The 27,759-nt window shown below is 43.3% G+C and overlaps 1 protein-coding gene across 13 annotated transcripts in view; it reads right to left on the bottom strand.

The window, feature by feature from the left end:
- Window positions 1–27,759, bottom strand: part of PHLDB2 (pleckstrin homology like domain family B member 2) — a 261,962-nt gene that overhangs the window by 92,834 nt on the left and 141,369 nt on the right. For 11 of the 13 annotated variants that reach the window (XM_066346840.1, XM_066346827.1, XM_066346829.1 and 8 more), the window contains exon 3: window positions 290–1,635. In XM_066346840.1, coding sequence (XP_066202937.1) covers window positions 290–1,635 — 1,346 coding nt within the window. Of the gene's footprint in view, window positions 1–289; window positions 1,636–22,195; window positions 22,333–22,528; window positions 22,775–27,759 lie in introns of those variants that run through there. The other 2 variants (XM_066346837.1, XM_066346831.1) reach the window with 2 other exon arrangements.

Here is a 27,759-nt window from a genome sequence, read left to right as displayed (position 1 = left end):
AAGAAATTCAGTAAAATTCACAACTAGTTTTGTTAGGTTTCTCGAGACTTTATACCCGTGAAAACGCTGCAGAACAATGTAACATAACATTAGGCACATGTGGGACTTCCAAATATCCACAGGTGACTAATAATAGTGATATGGAAAGAGGAGAGAGTTAGCAGGAGAAATTTTAGGAAGGTAGGGTAACGGCTGGGGCACATGGAAATTCTGCAGACCCACATAAACCCTTGGAGCTTGTCTCCAAGAGGCTGTTCAATGAAATAGTGAGGTCAAGTCAGATGATTACCAATCGTTCCATCTCCTGCTCCCTGAGTCTCTCTTCCCTTTGCCGCCGGTGATAATCCATCAGGTCATCACGTCCTGAAATGGAACTAATGCTGCTTTTCCGTTCCCGAAGGACAGGCTGGGGAGTTCCTGAGGACTGTCTGAGGCTCTCCAAATCTGCATCATCCAACTCGACAGATCCACAAGAGAAGTTCCGCCTAGCCACAAACGCTCTGTCTGGCTCCATGGGAGGAAATGAATGACCCGACAGGGTCCCTGAGTAGGAAGCCTTATCAAGGTCATCAGAGGTACAGGAGGAGGTGGAGGCCAGAAGCATCTTCCGAGCCATGCGAGGACTGCCGGGGACGCTGAGGGTGGAACTTGCGTAAGGACTGCCCTCAGACACAGAGGTTTTATAGGGTAAAGCTCCTGAGCTCAAAGAAGAAAAATTCAGGTAATTGTCATTGTCTATTATGCTGTGAGGTAGATCCTTTTCCCCTGGTTTTGTTCGTTTGGAATTGCCCAGGGAGTTTCTTAGAGGCACACTGAGGGGCGTCAGCTGGTGCTCTGTGGCTCTGTGAAGCCTGGGGAGCGATCGACTATAGGCTCCCATGTGACTCAGGCTGCTGCTCGAATACTTCCTAGTTCGTAAACTGATGTTATCAGAGGCTGGCTCTTTGTGTCTGGTCAACCTGGACTGAAGTGTCAGGTTGTCCTGGATGCTCATTTTTCTGGCTTGCTTTGGGCTGGAAGGCATGCTTGCAGCCCCTGACCTGCTGATGGGAGCAGGGCCGGTGTCACTGAGGGAGCTCCCATTCCACATGGCCAGGAGGGAACCTGAGGCCTTCCGGCCTTCCAGCCCTCCAAGAAAGTAGACATTGTCATGGGATTTATTCCTTGAGCTGTGTTTGGAATAGGGTGGCTTCTCTGAGAGCCTCAGGGACCTTTCACTGTCCCGGCCAGTATAATGATCAAAGTCCGGTCGCCCGCGTGAATACCCACTGAGGGAGGGTGAAGTGCGTGAAGGGGTGGGGGGTTTCATGGAAATAGTTTTGTCGGTCCCATCACAAGAGAACGGCTGGCTTCCCTGGATTTTGGCCAAGGTGGGGCTGCTTCTGACACTAGTTCCCAGAGGAGAAGGGCTTCTCTTTGCAGGCACAGGTTGTGATAGAGTTAAGTAGGAGCCAGAATAGTCTCCGTTGGCTTTAAATCTCAGGCTGGAAGAATATTTCTTTGGGCTCAGGCTCTCCATCATGTTTTGGGAACCGTTCTCCAGAGAATTCACTGCAAAGCTTGCCTCTAAAGCACCATTCTGTGAATCCAGCTGTTGTTGCACGTGGCTAGGCTCTGCCATAGTGTTGCTGGAATCTGTAAAGGAATAAAAAGAAAAAAAAAAGTTTTACTTAAAGAAGAATTAAAAAGACCAAGCACTTGTTAGCCCACATCTGAGCAAACAACCTTGCAGCCTGATCTAATGTAATTAACAGACATATTCTCTGTTTTAGTAATAAACCTAACAAAAGTTTACTGCAAAATGGAGGAGGACCAAGACCACTGACCTGGGGTGTTTTCTGTTGAAAAGGAAAAGTAACTCAAGAGAACATCAGTGATATTTGAGAGGAACAAGTCCCTAAGTACAGTGAGGGACTAGGCTGGTACATAAAAAAGGCCATTTCCCTTGAGTGTTCTAGTCCTGGGCAGACCACCTGCTTGCTGAGCGCCCAGCAAACCCCCGGAGGGACGGTGCAGTGGCCTTTCCTTCAGATGTCTCTGCCAGAACCATAACTGCTCAGATGTCAAGTCCTGGGAAAATCAAAATTCTCATTCTGGCAGAGAAAGTACATTTTGTCTTAGATACTGATCAAAAACATCAAGTTTAGAAGATAGTTCTTTAATAGGGGTTTCAACACACCTTCTTGACAAAAGGAACTACTACAGATGCTGCAGCCAGCAGAAAATGAAGGTGAGAGAGGAAACAGGGGAAAGTGTTCATCAAATTACTGCTGGATCAGGGACAGAATGGATGGAACGTTTAAAAACCTAAAACTGACATATCCTGCAAGTTGCCAGGTACCTCAAATGCATCACACTTATCCTTGATCTCACTCTCAGAAACACCTTTCTCCCTCTTCTGCACTTCTCTGAACTCACCCACCATTCCTTAAGACTTGGATTAGCATTCTATCTTCCATAATTGCAATTAGAAAAAAACCGCACCCATACAGATATTTTTGGAATCTACCTTGAACATTAACTTAAGAAACTAAAGTATTCGTCTATAAAACTGTATTTTGATTATAAATTACCACTGTAAATGAGAAGATTTATACATCTAAAGGATGAAAAGATTATCTTTAGATCAACATCAAAGTGAAAACACTGACATTCTCATTGAATTCATTCACTGCTAAAATGATCCTTCAATCCCTTATCAGGCACCTCAGACACTAGTCATTACATTTCTGGTCTCTATCTAAACAGTGCCCCTTATGGTTATTAATCAATTTCATAATGTGCTTGTTTCTGTAACTAGGCCACAAAAATTAAAAAGAGGGTTATGTCTTATATTTCTATCTTATTTCTACCCTCTCCTGACTCTGTCCCATAGATAAGGTATTTAATAAACACAACTTTTAATTTTTTTTTTAAGTGAGAGCTGAGGAGATGGAGAGACAGACCCCCGCAGGCACCCTGGCCAGGATCCACCTGGCAACCACTATCTGGGGCCGGTACTCGAACCAGCCAAGCTATCCTCAGCACCAGGGTCAATGTTTGAACCAATCAAGCCACTGGCTGTGGGAGGGGAAGAGAGAGAAAAGGATGAGAGGGTGGGGAAGAGAGCAGATAGTCGCTTCTTATGTTTGCCTTGAATGGGAATCAAACTTGGGACACCTGCATGCCAGGCTGATGCTCTATCCACTAAGCAAACCAGCCAGGGCCAACCCTTTAATATCAATCACAGCCTTCCCCACTCTCTCCCAGCCACAGATTGAGGAACTCTGTCTTGTCTTCTCAGCCTCACAGACTTTGTAGGCAAATTCAAGCAGCCTAATAAGGAACTGCTTTCCATCCAGAGTGGGGCCAGTGAACAGTCTGGTTGCTTAAATCTTAGTGGCAGGCTTAGTATCCATCACTCCGTAAAGTTACAGCTTTCTCCAACAAGCTCTGCCTCTGGTTCCTTATCTCCCAACCCAAAGCCCTGCCCTGATGGATAACAGCATGATTAGCCTTTGAAGTGTCCTCAAAGCAAAAGAAACTGGATGTCTCCTTTTGAACTTCTTCCCAGCTGGAATCGGGCCTTGCCGTCTGGCTCTTGCCAGGTCTTTCCATCCTCAGGAACGGTGCCGCCTCTGCCTCCAAAAGAAATGGCCCTCTCAGCAACTGTCCACTCCCACCATTCTGACCTTGAAAGCAACAGCAGCCTGGTCTGAGACATATCTCAGCATGCCCTCGTAGAGGACAACCTCTAGGCTTGGCCCCTTCTCTTTCCAACTAATTTCAGCTCTAGTTGGTTTCCCATATTGAAATTCCAGCAACCGGCCTGACCTGTGGTGGTGCAGTGGATAAAGCGTTGACCTGGAAATGCTGAGGTCGCCGGTTTGAAACCCTGGGCTTGCCTGGTCAAGGCACATATGGGAGTTGATGCTTCCAGCTCCTCCCCCCTTCTCTCTCTCTGTCTCTCTCTCCTCTCTCTCCCTCTCTGTCTCTGTCTCTCTCTCTCCTCTCTAAAAAAAAAAATGAATAAATAAAATAAAAATAAAATTTATAAAAAAAAAAAAAGAAATTCCAGCAACCTTGGCCAGCTCCCTCAAGTTAAATATTTTTGGACTGAGGACACAAGGAGATAGGTGGATATTGAGGATATTACAACATTATTTGTTATGGGGGGGGTGGAAGGGGACTCTTTCCTGCACGATCTCCTCGATGCTCTATCATGTTTCTATCATCTCCTTCCTCATTTTATCCATCAACAAATCCTACCAACATTGTCCTCTTCTCTCTGATCATTCCTCACCATTTTCACTGCTACCTCCCCATTATCAGCCAATACCTCCTACTGTCTTGTCTACATGCTTCTTTTCTTATAATGAGGATAATCATGGACTGCAATCACACCAAAAAGTTAACAGTGGTTTTATCTGGGTAATGATTTTTAATCCATCTTTCTCATAGTAGTTTGTATTTTCCATATTTTAAACAATACATTTGGGTTAACAGAAAAAAACCAAACCATTTAGTGTAAAATACTAGAATACAATCTATCATTTTCTTATTTTTCTTCATTTAGACTTATTTTTCTTAAGCTCCAGACCAATTTCCATTCCAGACATTGGTGCTTCTAAAAATAGTTTATTTTAAAGAACTTTTTTATTAGACTAACTTAATATCCAAATATTTGAAGACTTCAAAATTTTTTCTGGACTGTTATAAATGACTCAGGCAAAAATCTTAACTATGAAAATTTACCCATTTCATATTTTATGCATCTGAAAAACTATAAAATCAAATATAACACATTCCTTAATATGAATAAAGTGAACAGAGTGGTTATTTTAAGAAGTCCAGATGTTTGCTGAACATAGCTTAGACAACCCTATCAGTACCGTGATTTTTTTAAGTGTAGTTACTAGGATATTTCATGATTTCAAGTGGTTACACTTATTGTATAGAAAAAAATTTAAATCTCAACAGGTAGTGTTAGGTACTTCATTAAGTAGGTATTAAGTACCTACCACATATCAGACATTGGGTTAGTAGGTGTTAGTGCTGCCCACTACCATTCTTGTTCTCCTCTTTCCAGAAACATAGTGGTGTTGCTCTTCCTCATCCCTGTGACATCAGCTGTGGCTATGGCCCTTGCTTTGAGCAAACAAATATGAGAGAAAGTGATATATCAGTTCCAAGCTGAACTATCAAGAACTAGAGTGTGATTTGTCATTTCCATCCTCCTGCGAAGATGACTAGCATGCATCCAAGTTTGTGTAGGCTTCATTAGCCTATACCCTTTAACTACAACACCATGGAACAAAGCCCTTGCCAACCCTAGATTGTCTTAAGCCACAGAGATTTGGGAGTTGCTACTTGGAAGGTGTTAATCTTCATTAAATGCCTGCCATAAACCAGGCTTTGAGATAGGCACTGGAAAGTATGTGGTCAAAGACACCATTTTCTGCCTTTATATTGCTTACAGTGCAAAGGGGAAGACACACTTATGAACAAATGCTCTTGTCAATAGAGGACTGACAGATTGGTACAGGGGCACAGAGGAAGGCTAACACAGTGAGTACGGCGAAATTATGGTAGAAAGAAATGGCAATGAAGCTAAGTCCTATTGAAGGAAAGGGAATCTGATGGCTATTATCCAATGGTAGCTACACCCACACCTAAAATATTTTGATTTTAAAGCAATAAACTAAATCCTAAGCCCACCTGAGCTAAGACAACTGGCATATTCAGTAAATATCCTATCCCTGACAGAACAAAAATTGTGTAGGAAAAAAAGCACCAGTTATTTTCTGTATCATGGTCCTTAAAAATCTAGGATATAACTCTCTTGAGATAAACAGTATTTAATAATAATGTATTTTCCTCTCATAGTTAATCCTTTCCTATCTCCACTACTGTGTAAGGTACACTGTCTGGCGTCCAAGGCATGTGCCTGCCCTAGGAGTGATTTAAATTGCATAATATCCTCCGACCATTCAGGATATTCTAGGCAAGGATACAAAAGGAATCCATAAGTAAGGTGTTAGAATCAACAAGAAAATACTTGCCTGACCGCTGGTGGTACAATGAATAGAGCATTGATCTGGGATGATGAGGACCAAGTTTCAAAACCAGGAGGTCACTGGCTTGAACATGGGCTCACCAGCTTGAGCTCAGGTTCACCAGCTTGAGCACAAGGTTGCTGGCTTGAGTGTGAGATCATAGACATGAGTCCATAGTCTCTGGCTAGAGCCCAGAGGCTACTGGCTTGAATTCCAAGATAGCTGGCTTGATCCCAAGCACTGGCTTGAGCATGGGATCATTGGCTCAGCTGGAGCCCCCTGGTCAAGGCATATATGAGAAACAATCAATGAACAACTGAAAGTGATGCCACTACAAGTGGATGCTTTTCATCTCTCTCCCTTCCTGTCTCTCTATCCCCTGCAAGAAGAAGAAGAAGGAGGAGGAGGAGAAGAGAAGGAGGAGGACGAGGAGGAGAAGGAGAAAGAAGAAGAAAGAAGGAAGAAGAAAGAAGAGGAATAAAAAGAAGAAGCAGAAGAAGAAACAAGAAATAATTAAAGCAAGTTAGTGGGAAAGACTTTGTCTTTAAGATAATGTATACAAAACGGGAAACAGAATTGTTAGATAGAAAACTTATTTCTACAATGTACAGGGACAGTAACCCAAAAAGCAAAGCAGAGTAGATGTTATTAAATACAGAAGTCAAATCTAAGCACAAGGCCCAAACTTTGCATTGTAAATACTCTCAGTACAAATTTGAAAGATTTATTATTTTGTGTCCAAATAGATACTTAAAAGTTTAATTTTTGACTCAAAAATTGATGTTACTTTAGATGATAAAATGTATTAATGTATTTCAATGTGTTTGCAGTTAGTTACAAATGCTACTTATTCACCCAATGAAATATTACCAAACTCTGTTCCTTCTTTATTTGGGCCAATAAAACTGTAGAGTATCAAACCACTACAGGCTTCTTACCACCCTGCAGGTGGCAAACTTGGTTCCCCTCTCCACCTCATACACTTTTATAAAAAATAAAAATTACTTAATTACTGAAGCTGTTTGTTTGGCCAAACAAAATACCAACATATTTGAGATGATATTGGCTGGAAGAAGATCTGTCTTAGCATCTCCAGGGAGAAACAAGCAGGACATTTGCAAATAATAAACCACATCTGAGAAACAGCCCTGTAGTGATTCTCCATATTTGTAGAAAGTTACGGATGAGTTGAATGAAAGGGCATTCCAGAAAATATTTAAAGGGATATTCATGTTTGACACCCCAGGTTTTCAATTCAACCTTATTAGGTCTATTAAGGATGTATGAGAAGTTGTCCATTTAAAGGTTTATCATCAAGTACCAATATGGCTTCCATTTATTTTCCTAAAGCTTAGTGTACCTGCCCAGCTGAGTGTATATATACACTTGTCTCAACTTGCTATCCCTTAATCTCACAAATCAACTCAACTCAAAAGGTGGAGAATCTGCCACACAGGAGAAATGCCACACATTTACCTCAGGAGTGACAATAATGGCTGTTGATATCTCTTTCTTTCCCTACTTCTGGAGCATTATCTTCATTGCTGGTGAGGTCACGAGTGGAGGTCTAGGAATGGAAAAGTGTAGGAGAATGTAGAACAATGTGGGTGGGGGTATAGAAACCTCACAGGGTGATCCGATCATAAACTCCACTGGGAAGGTCACGGTGGGTAGTCAGGCTCCAGGCATATATCTTCTTTAGTAAAACGTTTATCTTTGTCTTAAGCAAGCTCTGTCCAATGTTTCTGTGCATCCAAGTTAACACACCTTTGAAATGTCTCCTTTCAGAGGCTCAGAATCAAAACCACGGCCTCACGAGAACATATACTCTTAACTATTCTGTAAGCCAGTCCTCACCTTGCTTTCTGCCACCTTCATGTAATGCCCCTTCTGTTCCTTCCTTAATTTCAAATTCATAAAAGAAACTGTAACCTGCCATTCTAGGAGGCATTTTTTCAGTCTGTGGAGGTCTTGCCTCCTGAAGTATCCTTTGTTTGGCTCAAGTAAATCTTCATTAAACATCTTTACATGTTTGGACAGTCTACGTGGACAATAGTAACCAGTAACCTACCTTGAGTGAGGACGACGGTGTAAGCGAGGGGAGGGGAAGCAGGAGGGTGGAGAATACCCTGAAAGAGACTGAATCTAACTCCCCAGCAAGGCAGGAGCTCTGCAGACAGAACGCATTAGAGACTGCAGCTGAGCTTAGGAAAAGAAAGAAGAGGAGGAGGAGCTAGAATGGTGGGGGATGAGAAGAGCACTGCAAGATGTGTCGCCCAAGTGACAAACAAAGGGCTTCCGGTACAGGAGAGGTCTGTGTTAACATGTGTAAGAGAGGAGGCGAGGAAGACTCCAAAGTTTCTACAGTGGTGTGTTTATTTAGGGTTCCCTGTACATTTTATGTAAACAGAAATGTCTCAGGGAAATTATAAAATCACTGCATTATGTTACTATGGAAGCATAGCAGTCCCACGGGCTTTAATGGTTACATATATGTATTGCATGCATACCCACAGCACGGACCTGGAGAAAGCATCTGGTGCCCACGTGAGCGAAAAGACAACACCGGGAAGTCTAAACTTTTTAAGGAAAGAAGTTGAAGTGTTGAAACGTTTGGGCTTACTTTCCAGTCCATACATTTAATTCCCCAAGAGCTGGTGTTATCCTATCACCTGAAATGTACATTATCTCTGTGGTCAACTAGAAAATGCCAGGAATCAGAAGGAGATCTCAGGAAGATACTACAGAAAGTCCTAATGCTTTCCCTAGAGAAGGAACCACTTGATAAACTCATCTCAAGGATCATGTTTAAGTGTCTTGGTAGATTCTTTTCTCTTTGGCACAGTTCTGGCATTATTTTTAAAATGAATAGTTCTCCAGCTCCGTTTATACCTAGTAGCAATGTGGTGAAGCTGATCCCATTCCATCTATAAGTCACCAGCAGTGAATTCACAGTATGGTGAGTGCTAGAGCTGTAGTGTTTGTGGTTTCAAGGATACAAGAACATGCCTAAAGCAAAGTTAAAAAAAAATTAAAATGTTTTTTTTTGTGTGTGTGTTGTGTTGTTTTGTGTTGTGCTGGAGGAGAGAAATGTAAAGTCTGGTCTATATAAATGCAGTGTTCCGGGTAATTTACACCAAGACAGTTCGGAGAGTCCTGAATTACACAGTTATTTGTCATTTTACATTGCACTGCCCAGACACTTCTTAGGTCACCCCAAAGAGCAGGAGTTAATGAGAAGGAGACTGCAACAACAAGTGCTGGGATAGTGGAAATCATTTTATCTTGCTGGGGAAAGGCAGGGATGCAGATAACAGAAGCAAATTCAAGAAAAAAATAATCTCAAATAAATAATCACAAAGAGGCAGGTCAAAATTTTCACTTTAGAACAAAGTTTGCTTCTCTATGTGGGTCCTACAAAGGGTCCTTCGAGCTGAGCTGCTGGCTCTGGGAGTGTATTTGTCACAGACAGTCATTGCTGCCTGCTGTTCAAAGCTTTCCCAAAACACTGGTGGTCCCCAAGCTGGTTGCTTTCAGCACTCATGTTTACACTACGGCAATGTTATATATAAAGCGTGTACTGATGACATGTAATTGAATTCAGACACCAGCTTAGACCAGTCCCTCAGAAGCAGTGCCATTCTTTACGTAAGTTCTGGCAGGTATTTCTGTGGAGACCAATGGCAGCAGATGGAGCCTGAGGAGAAGCTTTTAGAGGACTAGAAGGGAAAAGCTGAGAAATCTGTGTCAGCCCCAAACTTCAAGCTTAAGCATGGAGAACAACGAACACAAAAACCTCCCTCTTTTCCCACTAATCCCAACATGAAAGCATGATGAAGAAGGGGGCTCATTAGAAGCTCCGGGAACAACCACTTCCTTCTTCAGTGATAGTCTCATTTCAGAAATTCAAAAGCAGCCTATTTCCCTATCCTCCATAACCAAAACACTATCGTTAGTAAAACCCTATCCTCTCAACTCTCCCTTTGCAAACATACTTTCTTTTTTCACAAATATTTCCCTTCACCTCTAAATCCTCCTCAGCCTCCTCCATCTCTGCAAACAAGCCTTACCTCTCCCCAAAGCCCCACACCCATTGGCAAATATCTCCAGACTCTCCTTCAAATATCCCCTCCTCCCACAGTTGCTGCAAGCATCCCTAAACACGGACCTTTCATTGTCTCAGCGTCCAGCGTTGCAGAATTTCCTCATCTCCCACTCACATCCTGGATTCCTAAACTCTGCTCCTTTAACACTTCCTCCACACTCAAGATTTTATATCCCAGTGCAGAGAAAGCGGGGGGGGGGGGGGGTTCTGTCAGTGGACATAGTACTCTTATTGTTCTTTTCGCAAATAAATATAGCAGCAAATGAATTCCACTCCTCTTCCTTTGTACCATGTCCTCTGTCATTTAAGGTTCGTCCCATTTGAACAAAATTATTATCCACTGGAGATCATAGGTAGGTTGGTAATCTCCAAGGGGGATATTTTCATTTCTCAAAACGTTCCTCAAAATGCAGTTTCACAGACATAAATGTATTTTAATAGCAGAATAATGGCTGTTTTATTCTTGCAGAATGAGCTTCTTACAACAGGAGGCTGAAAATCTTACTGTGTGTAGACACACACAGAGAGAGATGCTCACAGACAGACACACAGAGACAGACACACACTGCCCACATGCCTGTAACAGTCTGAAACGCACAAAGGCTTTCTGAGCGAGCCGGAGGAGGATGGCTCTGCAGGACCCAGGCAATGCAAGGCACCCTCAGTATTCGCCAGGCGTTTCCAGGTGATGGGCAGCAGGTCGGGAGAAAGGTGAGGGCCTCTGTCATGTCGATAGGGTAGTTTGGGACACTGATTACACAACTATCTTTTGTTTTTGCTTTTGAAATTCTACTGTATTACATTCTGAAAACATGTCAAAGAAGAGGTAAGGGAAACCATGAGGGAGAGAATGGAAGTAACACATATTTTGTAGATTCTACAAGAATGTTAGTGCTTCTCTCAAAGTGGGAGAATTCTTTAGGTAGGAAATTATAGACCCCTATTTTCCGAGTTCTTTTCACTAGAATCCTAAAACAGTTGTAGTTCCAGATAAAGATTTCTAAAATGTTCGCAAATAAAACAAATGTTTCCAGATAGTTCTTACTCCTGATCGTTGGCATAATTCATCCCTGACTTAAGATGACTTTGACTGTAGACCTGGGAGAATCCCCTCTATCCTGTGATCATCACAGTGAAGATGGAGTCAGAGCAGTGGTGAGTCCCAGAATAACTACACTAGAGGGAGTGGTGAGTGATGGGAATGATGCGAACATCCAACGCAGATGGAAGAAGTGAGGGAAAAAGCAAAACAACAACAATTGAGCTTGTCCCTATCGCAATAAAGGAGGCTAACCCCACACTACCATTCCCTTCTGTCATCTCTCGCTGCATTGAAGCCTAAGCTTTATCAGAAACAAGCACTCCAGATGGTCTTCAAAGGTTCCTAAAAGCAATCACAATCAACGGCAATACTTCCAACGAGGATCTTTTTCTTTTCAGCTTTATAACTGATTTTTAAAAATGAACTCAGCTTCCTTGAAACTTAATTTTTATATTTTGCTACCTTTACAATTTTTTTTTTATTTTTCAGTTACAGTTGACATTCAACACTATTTTTACACTAGTTTCAGGGGTGCAGCGCGTCAAGCAAGGATCTCTATCTCCAGTGATCAGAGGCTACTTTTAAATAAGACTAGATTGTTTTATATTAGGACTCCTTAGGAATCTTAGAGGAATCTTAATGAAGAGGGCAAAACATCAATTCCAGGGATTAAAATAAATGTGTGCCAGTCCCCTGAGTACAACTTGTCTGCACGATTTAAAAGGTTCTTAAGACCATCCAGGCCCTGGCCGGTTGGCTCAGCTTTAGAGCGTCGGCCTGGCGTGCGGGGGACCCGGGTTCGATTCCCGGCCAGGGCACATAGGAGAAGCACCCATTTGCTTCTCCACCCTCCCCCCCTCCTTCCTCTCTGTCTCTCTCTTCCCCTCCCGCAGCCAAGGCTCCATTGGAGCAAAGATGGCCCGGGCACTGGGGATGGCTCTGTGGCCTCTGCCCCAGGCGCTAGAGTGGCTCTGGTCGCGGAAGAGCGACGCCCGGAAGGGCAGAGCATCGCCCCCTGGCGGGCAGAGCGTTGCCCCTGGTGGGCGTGCCGGGTGGATCCCGGTCGGGCGCATGCGGGAGTCTGTCTGACTGTCTCTCCCCGTTTCCAGCTTCAGAAAAATAGAGGAAAAAAAAAAAAAAAAAAAAAAAAGACCATCCAAGGAATTTCGCTGCATGTTTCCTGCGATAACTCTCTTCAGCTGGCGAGGAAGGCAGGGGACGGAGGGCAGAAAGCAGAAGAAACCTTCAGAAACATTAGGGTCGTTCAAAATTCTCTTCCCGCTTGCAAAATTCCTGCTTTTACCTAAATAATTAAGATGAAACTTACCGATTGGAGTCACATTTGTGTTAATATCATCATTAAAGCCGCATTAGCAATACTTAAAGAAGAAACCATGTTAACTCAGTAAGTATTTCATATCTATTGTAAATTAAGTTCAACACAATGATGTGGTAGGAAAGTTCTCAAATTAAAAGCATGCTGTCTCCTGTTACATAAAATACAAGGGACAGGCCTGACCTGTGGTGGCGCAATGGATAATGCATTGACCTGGAAATGCTGAGGTCGCCGGTTCGAAACCCTGGGCTTGCCTGGTCAAGGCACATATGGGAGTTGATGCTTCCAGCTCCTCCCCCCTTCTCTCTCTCTCTGTCTCTCTCTCTCCCTCTCTCTCTCCTCTCTAAAAATGAATAAAAGGAAAAAAAATACAAGGGACAGAGTATCAAACATCATCACAGAGATGCTTAAATCTAGAATATGGGGAGGTCTACAGAAAAAGAAAAAAAAAACCACCAATGTCTTCAACCAGCAAGTGGCAAGGAAAAAACAAAAACAAAAGAAAGAGGGAACTGCTTTAGATTAAAAGATACTCTAAAGAGGTACTAATTAAATGCAATGTGTAGCCCTTGTTTGGATCCTGTTTTGAACAATCCAAACTTTTAAAAAATGCATGAGACAGGGAACCTGAACACAGACTAGAGAAATAGATAATAATTACTGTTGTTTAGGTGTGATAATGATATAGTTGTTTTCTTTTTTTAATCTTAGTCTCTTAGATTTATAAATGATATATTATGGTGTTTGGAATTTTCTTCATAACAATCTATGTGTGGGGGTAAGAAAGGTGTACAGATGAAATAAAATTAGCATAGGAGGATAATTGATGCCGAATGATGGATACATGGGGTTTCACTACATTATTCTTTTAACTTCTGTGTATGCTGAAAGTCTTTCATAATAAAATATTTAAAAAGTAAAAGATGCATATACATTCTGATACTCAAAATGAATAAAAAATATACAAATAGCTAATACTGACTGGAAAATTATAGTAGCTCACTTTACAAAGAATGAGGTCATAAAAGAGGCCCCTTGGTGATTTTCTTAAGGTATAAAACAATAACCCTTTATTATACTGAATTAAGCTCCTAAAATTGATATTTTTTTAAGTACCTGGGAGAAATTTGAAAGGAAATGCATTATCCAGATTACAAGTATCAGGCCATTATATTTAGGATACTTAAAAGGCCAGGTGGGTAACTAAACTTCACCACTTAGGTATGCCTGAATAAAAACCATCTTTTCAGAAAGCTAACATGTGAAGTATTCACAAAAAAACTGCCCAACCTGTATATCTTGAAGAATTTCAGTCTCAAAAAGCGTTAAAACATACATATATCTTTTACATATTTTGTAGATTCTAAAATGATGTTAGTGCTTCTCTCAAAGTGGGAGAGTTCTTTTTTTTTTTTTTTTTTTGTATTTTTCTGAAGCTGGAAACAGGGAGGCAGTCAGACAGACTCCCCATGTGCCCGACTGGGATCCACCCGGCACGCCCACCAGGGGGCGATGCTCTGCCCATCCGGGGCGTCGCTCTGTTGCCACCAGAGCCAGTCTAGCGCCTGGGGCAGAGGCCATGGAGCCATCCCCAGCGCCCGGGCCAACTTTGCTCCAATGGAGCCTCAGCTGCGGGAGGGGAAGAGAGAGACAGAGAGGAAGGAGAGGGGGAGGGGTGGAGAAGCAGATGGGCGCCTCTCCTGTGTGCCCTGGCCGGGAATTGAACCCAGGACTTCCGACGCCAGGCCGACACTCTACCACTGAGCCAACCGGCCAGGGCCAGTGGGAGAGTTCTTTAGGTAGGAAAAGAACCCTATTTTCAGGGTTCTTTTTACTAGAATCCTAAAACAGTTGTAGTTCCAGATAAAGATTTCTAAAATAGGCCCTGGCCGGTTGGCTCAGTGGTAGAGCGTCAGCCTGGCGTGCAGAAGTCCCGGGTTCGATTCCCGGCCAGGGCACACAGGAGAAGCACCCATCTGCTTCTCCACCCCTCCCCCTCTCTTTCCTCTCTGTCTCTCTCTTCCCCTCCCGCAGCCGAGGCTCCATTGGAGCAAAGATGGCCCGGGCGCTGGGGATGGCTCCTTGGCCTCTGCCCCAGGCGCTAGACTGGCTCTGGTCACAACAGAGCGACGCCCCGGAGGGGCAGAGCATCGCCCCCTGGTGGGCAGAGCGTCGCCCCCTGGTGGGCGTTCCGGGTGGATCCCGGTCAGGCGCATGCAGGAGTCTGTCTGACTGTCTCTCCCCGTTTCCACCTTCAGAAAAAAAAAAAAAAAAGATTTCTAAAATATTCGCAAATAAATGTTTCCAGATAGTTCTTACTCCTGATCATTGGTATAATTCATCCCTGATTTAAGATGACCCTGACTGTAGACCTGGGAGAATCCCCTCTATTCTGTGATCACCACAGTGAAGATGGAGTCAGAGAAGTGGTGAGTCCCAGAATAACTACACTGGAGGTCTTCACCTCTGTGTGCCCTGTACTTCAGATTCACTTCCGAAGCAGAGGGGTATTCCAGGAAAAAGAATCCTTCAAGCTCAAACTCAATTTCAAGAAAGAAAAATACTGGCCCTGGGATCACATGGGGATAAATAAGCTTTCTCTTGACCCTAAGACCACCACTATTGGCTTGAATTGAAAGCTTAGTCTTTGGAAGTAAACTCTGACCTTTCCACTACCCTGTCCTCATTTCACACTACTGATCAAAATACACTGTCTTAGGAGTCAAATTTTATTAAAGAAACATTTCCCACACCCAAACAAGCTACATTCCCTATTCCCTTACCGAATATCTGTAAACTGGAAATAGTCATGGCATAAGTTGGCTCAGGACAGATGAAACAGACACAATTTGGCCATATTGTCCATGGCCACGTTTTTCCCTTAAACTCAAAAATTGAGTGAATGGGTTTCAAAAATACTATAAAGTAAACAAAACAAGAAATAATGATACAATTTCTCTATTTACAGGGGTCCCCAAACTTTATACACAGGGGGCCAGTTCACTGTCCCTCAGACCGTTGGAGGGCCGCCACATACAGTGTTCCTCTCACTCACTACCAATGAAAGAGGTGCCCCTTCCGGAAGTGTGGTAGGGGCCGGATAAATGGCCTCAGGGGGCCGCATGTGGCCTGAGGGCTGTAGTTTGGGGACGCCTGCAATGGTTCATTAAACAAGTGGGTGTTATAAGACACTTAAATTTTCCCATTCCTGCTATTTACATTTTGACTATTTATTTTGCTTGGAAGAAAAAAGAAACAGGCTTGAAATTCCAGAGATCAATAAACAACCAATTAAGTTATATTTAATCAATGCTGGTTTTTAAATCTGGCTCAAAGACCTAATAAAGGAAATGGTCACATTACGGGGTTATTTTTATTGTAATGGACATTCTAGTACAAAAAGCACTGCACAGGCTGCCAGAAACATAAGTCAGGAGGTCCTCTAGTCCTCGTTCTGCCAAAACAACCAACAGACGTGAGAGCAGGAGCAAGTCACTTCACCTGCGTTCACTTTTCTTTCAGTAGAGGTTTTCATATATTTAAAAAGGTAAGAGTAAACTAGATGTTGCTTCTGCTCCAGCTTTCCAAATTTCTAGACTCCCATAGATACTGGTTAAATAACAAGGAGCGCCGGTTATACAATGCAGGAAATGGAAATGACCACAGAACAAAACATGTTTTAATGATAAGGTGGCAGCTACCTAACTGGGAAAAGATTTCACCCGTGCTGTTGCCCATGACATTCCAAGCATATGGTAAATTGTTTTCAGCATATCACAGTGGGAAAAAGGCCTGGTCAGAGTTATGATACGGCAATACAACGTGGGTATTTGATTCAGCAGGATGTATAAGAAATATTTTGTCTGGGTTCCTATGGCTTGCAATTTCCCCAATAAATCTTAAGCTGTTTTTGAAACCTACTTCTGCAATGACGTAAGCAGTGTGGCAGCCAGACATCAGCTTCTAGTCCCCGCTGAGTATCTGCTTGCTATGAAGCACTATTCAGGCTGGGTCTGAACTGGTTTAAAGAATGCAGGAGCTGGCTTGCCTCTCCTGCCCACCACCCTTTTAGCAATCCAGTGGTCAAGAAGCAAGGAAAAAGCTATAAACCTTTAGCTATTTTGCTATTCCAGATGCTAAGTCCATAGGCATACTGCCGTCTAGAGAAGTCATATGCAATGTGCCAACAAAACATTCTAAGATGATAAACCTCGATTTCTAGTGCACTCCAGATTTAGCAGTACGTCTTAGAAAAGGCTGCCCCTGCCCCTTGAGGTTAACAATGTTATATATTGGCATGAGCAAACTTTTTTTCCCCCCTTAATTTGTCAAGTAAGGAAAAGCACTTCATCTGATACATCAACCTTCACATACTAAAGGAAACAAATGATCTCTAGGGGGGGGGGGGGGGAGCTCTCAAAAACTTCTCCAAATAACTTAGTCTGTGACTTTAGCTTATTTGTTTCTTTGTATAGCAAGCTCCTCTAACCCCTAACTTTCCCACTGCACCTCAATGAAATAATTTTTATTTGGGTTTCTCTTATTGCCCACCAACTGCTATAAAAAAGAAATCTTGCCTTTAAAGCATATATAGCACAAAACTGCTTTTCAACATCTAAGAAACATTCCTAAAATCATGAAAACTACTGAGTGCAAATGAACCCCTAGAAGTTTTGAATTCCTGGGTGAGAGACAAGCTCTGCCTTCTGAATATTTACTTTGAAAGGATTTGAAAATCTGAGCTACCCTTTTTGGCTTTATTCACTTTGAAAAGGTAAAAATCACATTAGTCAAATGCCAATAAATATTTTCAGCCAGCAGTATTTTTTTTTTAAATCAACTAATGTCTTCTCTCCTATCACTTGGGAAAAAAAGAAAAAGGTAACAAGAATGACTAGATGAAAGGTGATTATAAAAAGGTTGCTACCCCTGTTTATTGCATATGTACAGGGACCAGACCCCTTCAAAAGTCATCACTTGATAATCATTTCTAAATATACTATTTACTTATGTACTTGGCTCTGAGGAGTACCCACGGGCTAGCTGTCAAATGATAAGAACCTACCTCAGCACAGTTCAGAGCTCTGACCTCTCCCAAGAAAGACATACTAAAAAATTCTCCTATATTTCCAGAACCTCCCAGATTTGAGGATTCTAACTACTTACTGTGGGAGGACCACTTAGCACACAGAGCTAGAGTCCATAACCACAGGCCTAGCAGCTAACTGCAGGAATGTAAATGTGGGAGTACATATATTTATATATTCGTTAAGTCACTAGGCCAGGGGTCCCCAAACTTTTTACACAGGGGGCCAGTTCACTGTCCCTCAGACCGTTAGAGGGCTGGACTATAAAAAAAAATGAACAAATCCCTATGCACACTGCACATATCTTATTTCAAAGTAAAAAATATAAAATGGGAACAAATACAATATTTAAAATAAAGAACAAGTAAATTTAAATCAACAAACTGACTGGTATTTCAATGGGAACTATGGGCCTGCTTTTGGCTAATGAGATGGTCAATGTGCTCCTCTCACTGACCACCAATGAAAGAGGTGCCCCTTCCGGAAGTGCGGCAGGGGTCGGATAAATGGCCTCAGGGGGCCGCATGCGGCCTGCGGGCTGTAGTTTGGGGACTCCTGCACTAGGCCATATGTACACAACTTTTCTGATAATCGAACGCTGATTGAGATAACTCCTTTCTATAAACAGAAGCGCGCACAGATGCCATGCTTTTTAAATTCTGTTAGGAAATTAACAAAAACTTTATATTGCCATCACTTTCCCCCATAAGGCAAACAGATGGAATGGTGGAGATCCTGGGGTGTAAGAGAAAGTGCAATGAGCAGGAGTCAGAAGAGTGGGCTTGCTGGTTTGCACTACCCTGCCAACAGGGCAAAGAATTCAGATAAGCGGATTTTTGAGGTTCTTTTTAGACCCAGAATTATTTTGTCCTTCTCCAGAATCATTTTTAGCCCCAGAATCATTTTGTTCTCCTCCAAAGAATAGATAAACTTGAATTGTCCTCAGATTCCTCACCCCAAGTTCTAGGCAATCACACTTATCTTAAATACTCATTCAGCAGCTTACAAATTTCCCCTACAATTGCCTCAATGCACACTCATTTCCTTATATGCCGGCTGTCTTTTGTTTTACTAAAGTAAAATGTTTATTTTTCTATTATGCTTTACATTCGCTATTATTTTGTATTAATTTCAGGTGTACAGCATAGTGGTTATAGTGGTTAGATAATCATACACTTTACAAAGTGGTCCCCCATCCCCACCCTGATATTTCAAGCAGCCATGCCAGGTGTCTTTTAAACTCAGCACTCAAGAGGCCTCTCTCATTCTCCCTTCTGTCCAAGACAACTCCATTAATTCATGTCCTCTACTCTTAACCCACAAGGATGGGAGGGACAGAAAAATCTTCAGTGTCTTGCTTTGTACCTGGATTCAAAAGCAGCATCTGCTATGTCTGTGGAACCATCTGTCGCCCCTTTGCCATGGGAAGGATGGTGCAAGCATCAGATGTGAAGTGTCACACAGGTCACAGAATGGAATTATTCCCTTCTTGGGGCTGACACACCCAGGCATATGCTCCTCAGTCACAATGGCTAATGCCATTCTGCCCCATCAAAGAGTTTTTTTCCTCAGGGAGAATGGTACCTATAAATTCTCACAAATGGTTGGGTCCACCTTTTAAAAAATTTCATTTGCCTGAGTATCAGTTTCCAAATTCTCTAATCCTGGGCTATGCAGACCTAGAATTACATCTGCTTGATGTAATTCTTGAGACCTGATAAGTCATTAATTTCTGAGTGACTCAGAAATTACACCTGTAAAGTCAAAAAGTGGAGCTCAGTGATCTCTGAGGCTCCCCTGCGTGCTAACACCCCAAACTTCTGTGATTTTAAGTGAACTCAAAAGTGCTCAGTGAACACAAGAAGTTCCTTCTAATCTACGGTATATAAAGCCCCTTAATGCCAAGGAACAAGAATCTGCTGCAGGCAAAAAGGCTTCTATGACATAATCTCTTTGTTGAGCAAGAACACAACTGGTTTCTTGAGGATCCAAATTAGATGAAGAGCCCTAATCTTGTTAAACAAATGCCCTTGAGGTAATAATCTGGTGAAGAGTTGGGGGCTGGATAACTCTTTGTGTGTCCTGTGCATTGTAGAATATTACACAGCATCTGAGGCCCTGTTCCACTAGATGCCAGCCTCAGTTGTCAGTTAAGGTTAGACCCTACCCCCAGTTGGAAGAATGAAAACTGTCTGTAGACATTGGCTAATATTCCCTGGGGGGGGGGGGGGGATGACAACCCTTCCCGATTGAGAACCACTGCTGTAAAGCATACCAGGGCTTTAAAATCAAGTTCATCACTTAATAGTTTTTGTTTGTCTGCTTGTTTCAAATGGGTGACAGTTCCACAGTTAATAAGTATACCAAGACCTAATAGAGAGTCATTAGTTTTATAAAGTTTAGGCATCCCTCTTGGAAGATGTACAAAACCAGTCTTCCCAAGTCATGTAGAGCACTGCCTCTCAGCAAAGAATTAACATCCAAAGCCATAACCTCAAGTATTTAAAAGAAATCATAATTTTCACAGTAACTTTTCTAGTGCTCTCCAAATTCAAACCTTGCTTACAGACCTCAAACTAGGGCTTTGAAGGGAAAAAAAAAGACCAAAACCAGTAGTTGGTTTAATTTCTTGGCTTTTTTCTCTTCTCTCTCCTGGGAAAAAAACTGGCAAATAAAATGTTTCTGAAAAGAGCGCTGAAGAGTTCCAGCTTTGGTCCCTGTTCTTTAGGACGGGAGTTAGCAAGGTCTTAGCCCGCTTTCCCAGGAGTATCTTTTCCTCCCCCACTTCAAACAGGGATCCAAGAAACATCCCCTATCTTCGGTCCTCAGCCCAAAAGAGCAGCAGCTGCCAGCTGCGTGAAACAGATTGAAGCCTGCAAATGGACTGAAATGATGGCTACTCTTAACCAAACATCTCATTTTTCCATTTGTGAGAAAGGCTGGGATTTGCAAACCTCTGGGTCTCAGGAGGTGAAGGCTATGCTAGTTAACCTAAGAGCAAAATTCAACTCCCCCTAGCTTTTAAAGGAAATGGCAGTGATAAACGTTTGGGGGACTTTAGTTTCTTAAGGACATGTTTAAATTTCTACATTAAATATGTAAGGCAAAAAACAACAACAAGCAAACAAACAAACAAAAAAACCACAAAACCTTTTAAATAAGTAAGCCCAGGATATTAAAAGAGATGCATAGACAGACACAACTGTTACTTTTCAAAGAACCTTTGCTATTTACTCAAGCAAATATTTACACAATTGAGGGCAATATTATCAGGGATGTAGCCATTCTGTTAAAACAGTGGGAAACTCGAAAGGTTTATTTATCCCAAATTCAACTACTCTGTTGCTATCCTACCAGGAACCAAGAATTCAAGTGCTCTGGAGCAAAAGTTTAACCCTCGGAAACTGAACTCCATTTAGATCTATCTCCCCCAGCTGAATTCAGATGTTTGAATCTCAGAGACATATCTCAAACCCCTAAATTAAGATAAACTAGGAAGCTCAAAGTTCAAGTCCAATATTTGAAAATAAGTATTTATAACTTATCCATTCATACAATGAAAGGAAATGTAGCTGACAAATATTTATACCAAAAGGATTCCACATTTTTTCGGCCTCATCTCCTTGGTTCACTCCCAGCTGTCTGGCTCGGACTAGCTGTGCATTCTACAACTCTTGAGAGCCACTTCGGAGCTGCAGAGGAAAGACTTCTAGGGATGAGGGCAGGACCAGACGAGAGGATTTCCAGCCCCAGGCGAGTCTGCCCATTTCAAAGGCTGCGGGCACAGTTCTCCCTTTACTTGCGAAAGGTGGTCAATGAGGGAGGCTCGGGAAGTACGTTCGACTTCCGAACTCTCTCAAACGGGAAACCCCAACCCAAGAAGGGACAGCCTGTCAGCCTTTTAATTTCCTGGCGGTGGCGGGAGTAAGCCAGGTCCTGGGCGCTTTTATAAGTGATGAGTGCTAGAGCTAAGATATCAAATATACCCACCAGCCAACCTTTAAGCATCGCCTCCGCCGTGCCGAGTGCGGGCGAAACAGGGGTTTAAAAATTTCCCATTGTGTCCAGCTGCTATGTTTAGAGGTGCGGACACCGTCATACCGTAAACTTCTGGGGGACTCCAAGGCCAAATCAGAATGAGGCTCTGGGCGGTTCAAACTCGTGAGCCCCAATCTTGAAACAAAGTGGAACCAGAGCGCAGCTAGCTAGATATTTGGGGAAAGGGGTCTTCTCTGAATCTCGTGCCCCACACCACTCAGCAGCGGACCTTCTCCTTCCTCTGCCCACAGCGACAAAGCGGCTCTAACTCGAAGATCCGAACCCTCTCTCCTCGGGTATCCCAAAGTTTTCGGCAAAAGTTGCCTCGGGTCCTCCCAAATCCCGCCTGTGCCCTACAATCACTCTGTGAACCTCTCCTCTACCCCGACAGTTTCTCCCCAGGATCCTCGCATCCGGAGGTCCACCCGTGCCCCGAGGTTCGGGACCCACAAAAGCAGAACAGCCCAGGCTCCGCTATCCCCCAGCCTGGGCTTTTGTCCCTACAGCCTGCAAGAGAAGCAAATAACCCTCTGCGTTCCGGCGCCCACTCACCGCCTCATCTTTCCTCCGAGCCGCCTCTCTCCACGGGTCTCGCCACCCGCTCGCCTGGCCCCAGCCCCCGCCTGCCCTCCCTTCCTCCCCGCAGCCCTGGGCTCCGGCCCCGCCGCAGCTCCAGCCGCTACGGTCCAGCTATTCCCAACTCGCTGTGCGCAATCAGCGCGCCCCTCCCGGCCCGGGCGGCCACCGCCTCCTCTCCTCCCCCAAGCCTCCACCGCGCAACCGGAGGCGACCAACTCCGCCGTGGGGGACGCGGCGCCCTAGGGGAGCGGCCGGGAGGCGCGGAGCCTGCGCAACCGCCTCCTTTCCGCAGGCAGCCCTCCTTACCTGGTGCGTGGGCGCTGCCGGGGGCCTCCGCCTGGGGAGGGAAGGCGCATTCCGTGCGCTTGGCCAATCGGTGCGGTCCCCCTCGGGCCGCGGTGGTGGGCTCCGCACCGCTCGGTGCCTTGCCCCGTCCCCTTCGTAACCACCGGTGCGGCACCGGAGGGATGTAGAGCGATGAAGCCCTCCGGCAGTTTGCAGTTGGGGCTCTACTGCTGCTGCTGGAGCCTGGCTGTGCGTCCCAATGACAGGCTTTACAAAGCCGTGTTTATGGCAGCGCGGTAGAGACTTCCGTGGCTTTTTTTTTTTTTTTTTATAAACTGGAAGAAGGGCGGGAGGGTACTCATCCTTGGGTGATGATTTCCTAACCCGACGGTGAGCTTTCTACTTGGAAACTCCAGGTGGCCACACCTGCTCCTGACAGTTCGCCTGCGGGCAGGTACCTGATGCGTCAGAAGAGCTGCTTTGCCAAGTCGTTGGGGAAAGGCCTCAGCTTAGGGCTGAGGGTTTTTTAAATTTATGAAGATTTCTTTTCAGTTATTCCTCTTAGAAAATGTCACTATTTTCCAATGTAATTTTCTGAGTAGCTGTAACTAATGAAAACAACGTTGATGTGAATGTCCTCCAATGGGTGTTTCTGAGGAAGGCAACCGATTGGACCCAGGGTGGCCCTCAGATACGCATATACAGAGATGTGAACTTCTGCCAAGTTCTGTGCAAGTCTCTGGGGTTACAAAGATAAAGACCATTGGCCCTCGAGGAACACGATATCTAGAAAGAGTACAATGAAGTGCACACTAATTTATGATCATTATGGCTTTGGGCAAGTTGTTGGAGCTCCCACAACAATTTCTTCATCCATGGTGTAGTGATAATGATCCTGAGGCTGCAGGGTAGTTAATAAGCTTCCGGGTGATGTGTGCAATGTATCTGATGCCATGAATGGTACCCGTAGGCGCTCAACAAATAGCTTATTTATTGAACTTTTCATCTGTGCAAGTAAAAGTCTGACTTCTAATATTGGGGAGAGGCTTCCCTATAGACAGCTAGGTGTTTTATAGGACTTAACCCCCAGGCCCATCCTTGCCCTTTGGTTCAAAGAAACATACAGGGATCATTCCAACACTTAAGTGCTCCAGCAGTTCTCTCCCATATCATCAATATCCCCGTTTATTGGATCATCACCACCATAAAAAAAATCATGTTATTTTTTCCACCTTGAAAACAAAAAACCTTCTTGAATTCACTCCCCCCTTTGAGCACTTGCCCCCTTTTCCCCCTTGCTCATCCACAACAAAACTCCTTTAAACAGTTCTTAAGAGCCTGACCAGGTGATGGTGCAGTGGATAGAGCCTCGGACTGGGATGCTGAAGACTCAGGTTCGAAACCCCAAGGTCAGTTCACCGGCTTCAGTGCGGGCTCACCAGTGTGAGAGCGAGTTGCTGGCTTGAGCGTGAGACATGACCCCATGGTTGCTGGCTTGAATTTGAGGTCACTGGCTTGAGCAAGGGGTCACTAGGTCTGCCCCTCCCCCTCCCCATCAAGGCACGTATGAGAAAGCAATCAATGAACAACGAAGGTGCTACAACAAAGAATGATACTTCTCATGTCTCTTTCCCTTTCTGTCTGTCCCTAACTCTCTCTCTCTCTCTCTCTCTCTCTCTCTCTCTCTCTCACACACACACACACACACACACACACACACACACACACACACACTCATGGAGTTGTTAGGAAAGCTGTCTCTAGTTTAGTCCAATCAGGTTTTTGCTTATACCAGGTCCCTAGAATTCATTTTATGGAGGAAAAAAACTACTCAATCTGAATGTTTCTCAGTCGTTATCTCACTTGAAGTATTAGCAATTATCACTTTCTTCTCCTAAAAATGATTTTATTTGACTTCCATGTGACCACGTTTTTATGGTTTCCTTCCTACCCATTGTTTCCTTTGCCAGTCTCTTGTCTTCTCCCAGACTCTGAGAAGTGGTAGTGACCAAAGTTCAGACTCTGGACCTCTGTCTTGCCAATCTGTACTCACTCTTTTATAATCTGTCTCGTGGCACCATCTATGCGATGATGACTTTCAACCTTGACCTCCAGCTTGGTCATCTCCCCTGAGCCGTAGGCTCCAGGCAGCTGCCCACCCGGATGTCTACTAGTCTTTCCCACTTAACATTTTCAACACCGATATCCATAAAGCCCTCCTTCCATCCTCCAACCACCCTGTCATAACTGAAAGTCTTTCTCTTATCAGGCCTAAAACCTTGGTTTTATCCCTGACTTTTCTGTTTCTTTAACATTTCAAATTCAATCCATCAGAAAATCCTTTTGGTTCTACTTTTAAAATACTGTAAATTCAAAATGTACTCACTCACCACCTCCTCTATTATTACCACCCAGGTCTAATCTATCATTCATCTTGATTTTGATTTCCCTTGCTCTGTTAATACCTGCCCACCCTCCCATATAGGCTGTCTTAACAGAGCAGCCAGAGAGATCCTTTCAAAACATTTAAGGCATCTCATATTACTCCCCTGCTTAAAACCTTGCAGTAGTCCCCATCTGAAACAGAGCAAAAGCCAAAGTCCATGGAATGGGTCAGAAGGATAATACACAATCTGTCATTCTCTGACCTCAGCCTCAGTTTCACTCGCTTTACTCCAAGCACTCTTCTTCTAAATATATTCTAATATTAATAGTTTAAGCCTTATAGCAACCCTGTGAGGTAGAGTAACTACTGTTACTATCTCCATTTTTTAAGTGAAAAATGAGACACAGAGAAGTCAACAATCACTTAGCTAATAAATTCATGGAGACAGAATATGAACACAGGCAGCCTGATTCCAGAATGCATGCTCTTAAATGCTCCTTTCCACATCTCCCCCACACCTCTTTTTAAAGCAGAAATTATATCAGGGCAAACTTCTGTATAATAAATAATTCCTTATCACTAGACAATGAATGATCCTCATTGACCTCCTCTCGCAACCTTTTTATAAAATCTATTAACCTTTGTCTCTTTTACTATAGCCAAGCTCCTTGAAAGTTAGATGGATCATTTCTTCATATTTTGTAAACTACACTTCAAGACATGATAAATAACATGGTACATGGAAAGGGCTTAAAGAGTATTGATTTAATGTAACCGTTTTGAAAATGACTAAATTCAGTAAACCATCTCACTCCTGATGAGTTGGTATGGTTTTTCCAACAGCTTTCATAATGCCGTAGCACTCTGAAGAGAGAGTAAGTCAACAAACTGCAAAAGTTAAATGTGAAGTGTGGACCCTAACATCTCAAAATGTACAAAAGGTACTAAAAATTTAGCACCTATTATTATTGTAATGATCATTATCACCAGACTTTCTTTTAGTTGTGGTATTTTTCTTTTTTTTTTTTTTCATTTTTCTGAAGCTAGAAACGGGGAGAGACAGTGAGACAGACTCCCGCATGCGCCCGACCGGGATCCACCCGGCACGCCCACCATAGGGCGACGCTCTGCCCACCAGGGGGCGATGCTCTGCCCATCCTGGGCGTCGCCATATTGCGACCAGAGCCACTCTAGCGCCTGGGGCAGAGGCCACAGAGCCATCCCCAGCGCCCGGGCCATCTTTGCTCCAATGGAGCCTTGGCTGCAGGAGGGGAAGAGAGAGACAGAGAGGAAAGTGCGGCGGAGGGGTGGAGAAGCAAATGGGCGCTTCTCCTGTGTGCCCTGGCCGGGAATCGAACCCGGGTCCTCCGCACGCTAGGCCGACGCTCTACCGCTGAGCCAACCGGCCAGAGCGGTATTTTTCAAATATAGAAAAAGAAATGATGGGGGAGATAGAAGAGGGTCAAGGGGTATAATGGTGATGGAAGGAGGTGACACTGTGGTGAACACTCAGGTGCCGTGTACAGGTGAGGTATTATGGAATGGCACACCTGAAACCTATGTAATTTTATTTAAGTGTCACCCCAGTAAATTCAATTTATAAAATAAAATAAAATAAATAAGCTCCTTCTTTCCACATTTTCAATTTCGTGGGTTCTTTAAAGCAAAGTCCTCTATTTAATCACAGGCCAGAGCCACACCTCCCTCAGTCTGCCGTTTCCTCTTGTCCACTTAGGGATATCGTGTAGTAAATGACACAGCAGAAATGGCTTCCCTGTTTCTTTCTCCAGGATCTGTGACAGTTACAATACCCAATCTCACTTTTCTGTATCCTTCACCCTTTCAGTTGGGGAAAGGTGGAGTGTTGCATAGTGATATATGAATTATTTATAAATAATTTCATTTGGAATTAATTTTGCTATTGTGCCCTTTCATTAGCATAGACTGGTTGGACTTGATGTGCTCCTACATTCTGGATCTATACATCCTTTCCTGTAATTGCAGTGATAGCCTGGCAAAGAATCAGGAAGTTTTGATTTGCAGAGTGCAGTGAAAAAGATCGTGATTCTGGTGTCAGGCAAACCTGGACTTAAACCCTAACTCAGTACATTTATTAGCAAAGTTATTTGAATGTTATTTACCTTCACTGAGAAATAAACTTCTATTCTGAAAAATGGGACTAATAACAACAAACTCATACTTTTATGAATTAATTTGATAATATACCCTATTTGTATAGGGGCTAGATAACATACTGAGAGCACTCTTAGTATAGTTTTTTTTTTAATTAAGAAAATAAAAGTGGCATATATTTAGGGTATAAAACATGACGATTTGATGATAGACATGGATCTAGTGAAATGATTAGTACAGTCAAACTAATTGACATATTTTCTCATATTATTACCTGTGTGTATGAGAGAGAGGTGAGAACACCTGAACTGTTCTCTCTGATCCAATTTCCAACATTGAATATAGTATTATTAACTATATCATGTTGTACATTAGACATCTAGACTCAGCGATCCTCCCTAACTGCAACTCTGTTCCCTTTGGCCAACATCTTCCCATTTCCCATACCTCCTTGCTTCTGCTAATCAGCTTTGTACTCTCTGCTTCTAAGTATTTGATTATTTTAGATTCTACATATAAGTGAGATCATGCAATTTGTTTGTTTTCTTTCTGTGTCTGGCTTATTTCGCGAGGCATTATGTCCTCATCACTAGAGCAGTTTCCAACCACACTTGACATTTTCCTGTGAAACTGTTGTCAGGGACATCAACCATTGTGTTGTACTGCCCTATGTAGGTTGAGTTCCTCACCATAAACTCATTTTAGAATTTAGCACTAGGATAAAATTTCTCTC

Source organism: Saccopteryx leptura, chromosome 8 (genome assembly GCF_036850995.1).
Source record: "Saccopteryx leptura isolate mSacLep1 chromosome 8, mSacLep1_pri_phased_curated, whole genome shotgun sequence".
NCBI lineage: Eukaryota > Metazoa > Chordata > Mammalia > Chiroptera > Emballonuridae > Saccopteryx > Saccopteryx leptura.
The sequence above is the reverse complement of the archived record's forward strand: the minus strand, read 5'-3'. Positions and strand labels throughout refer to the sequence as shown.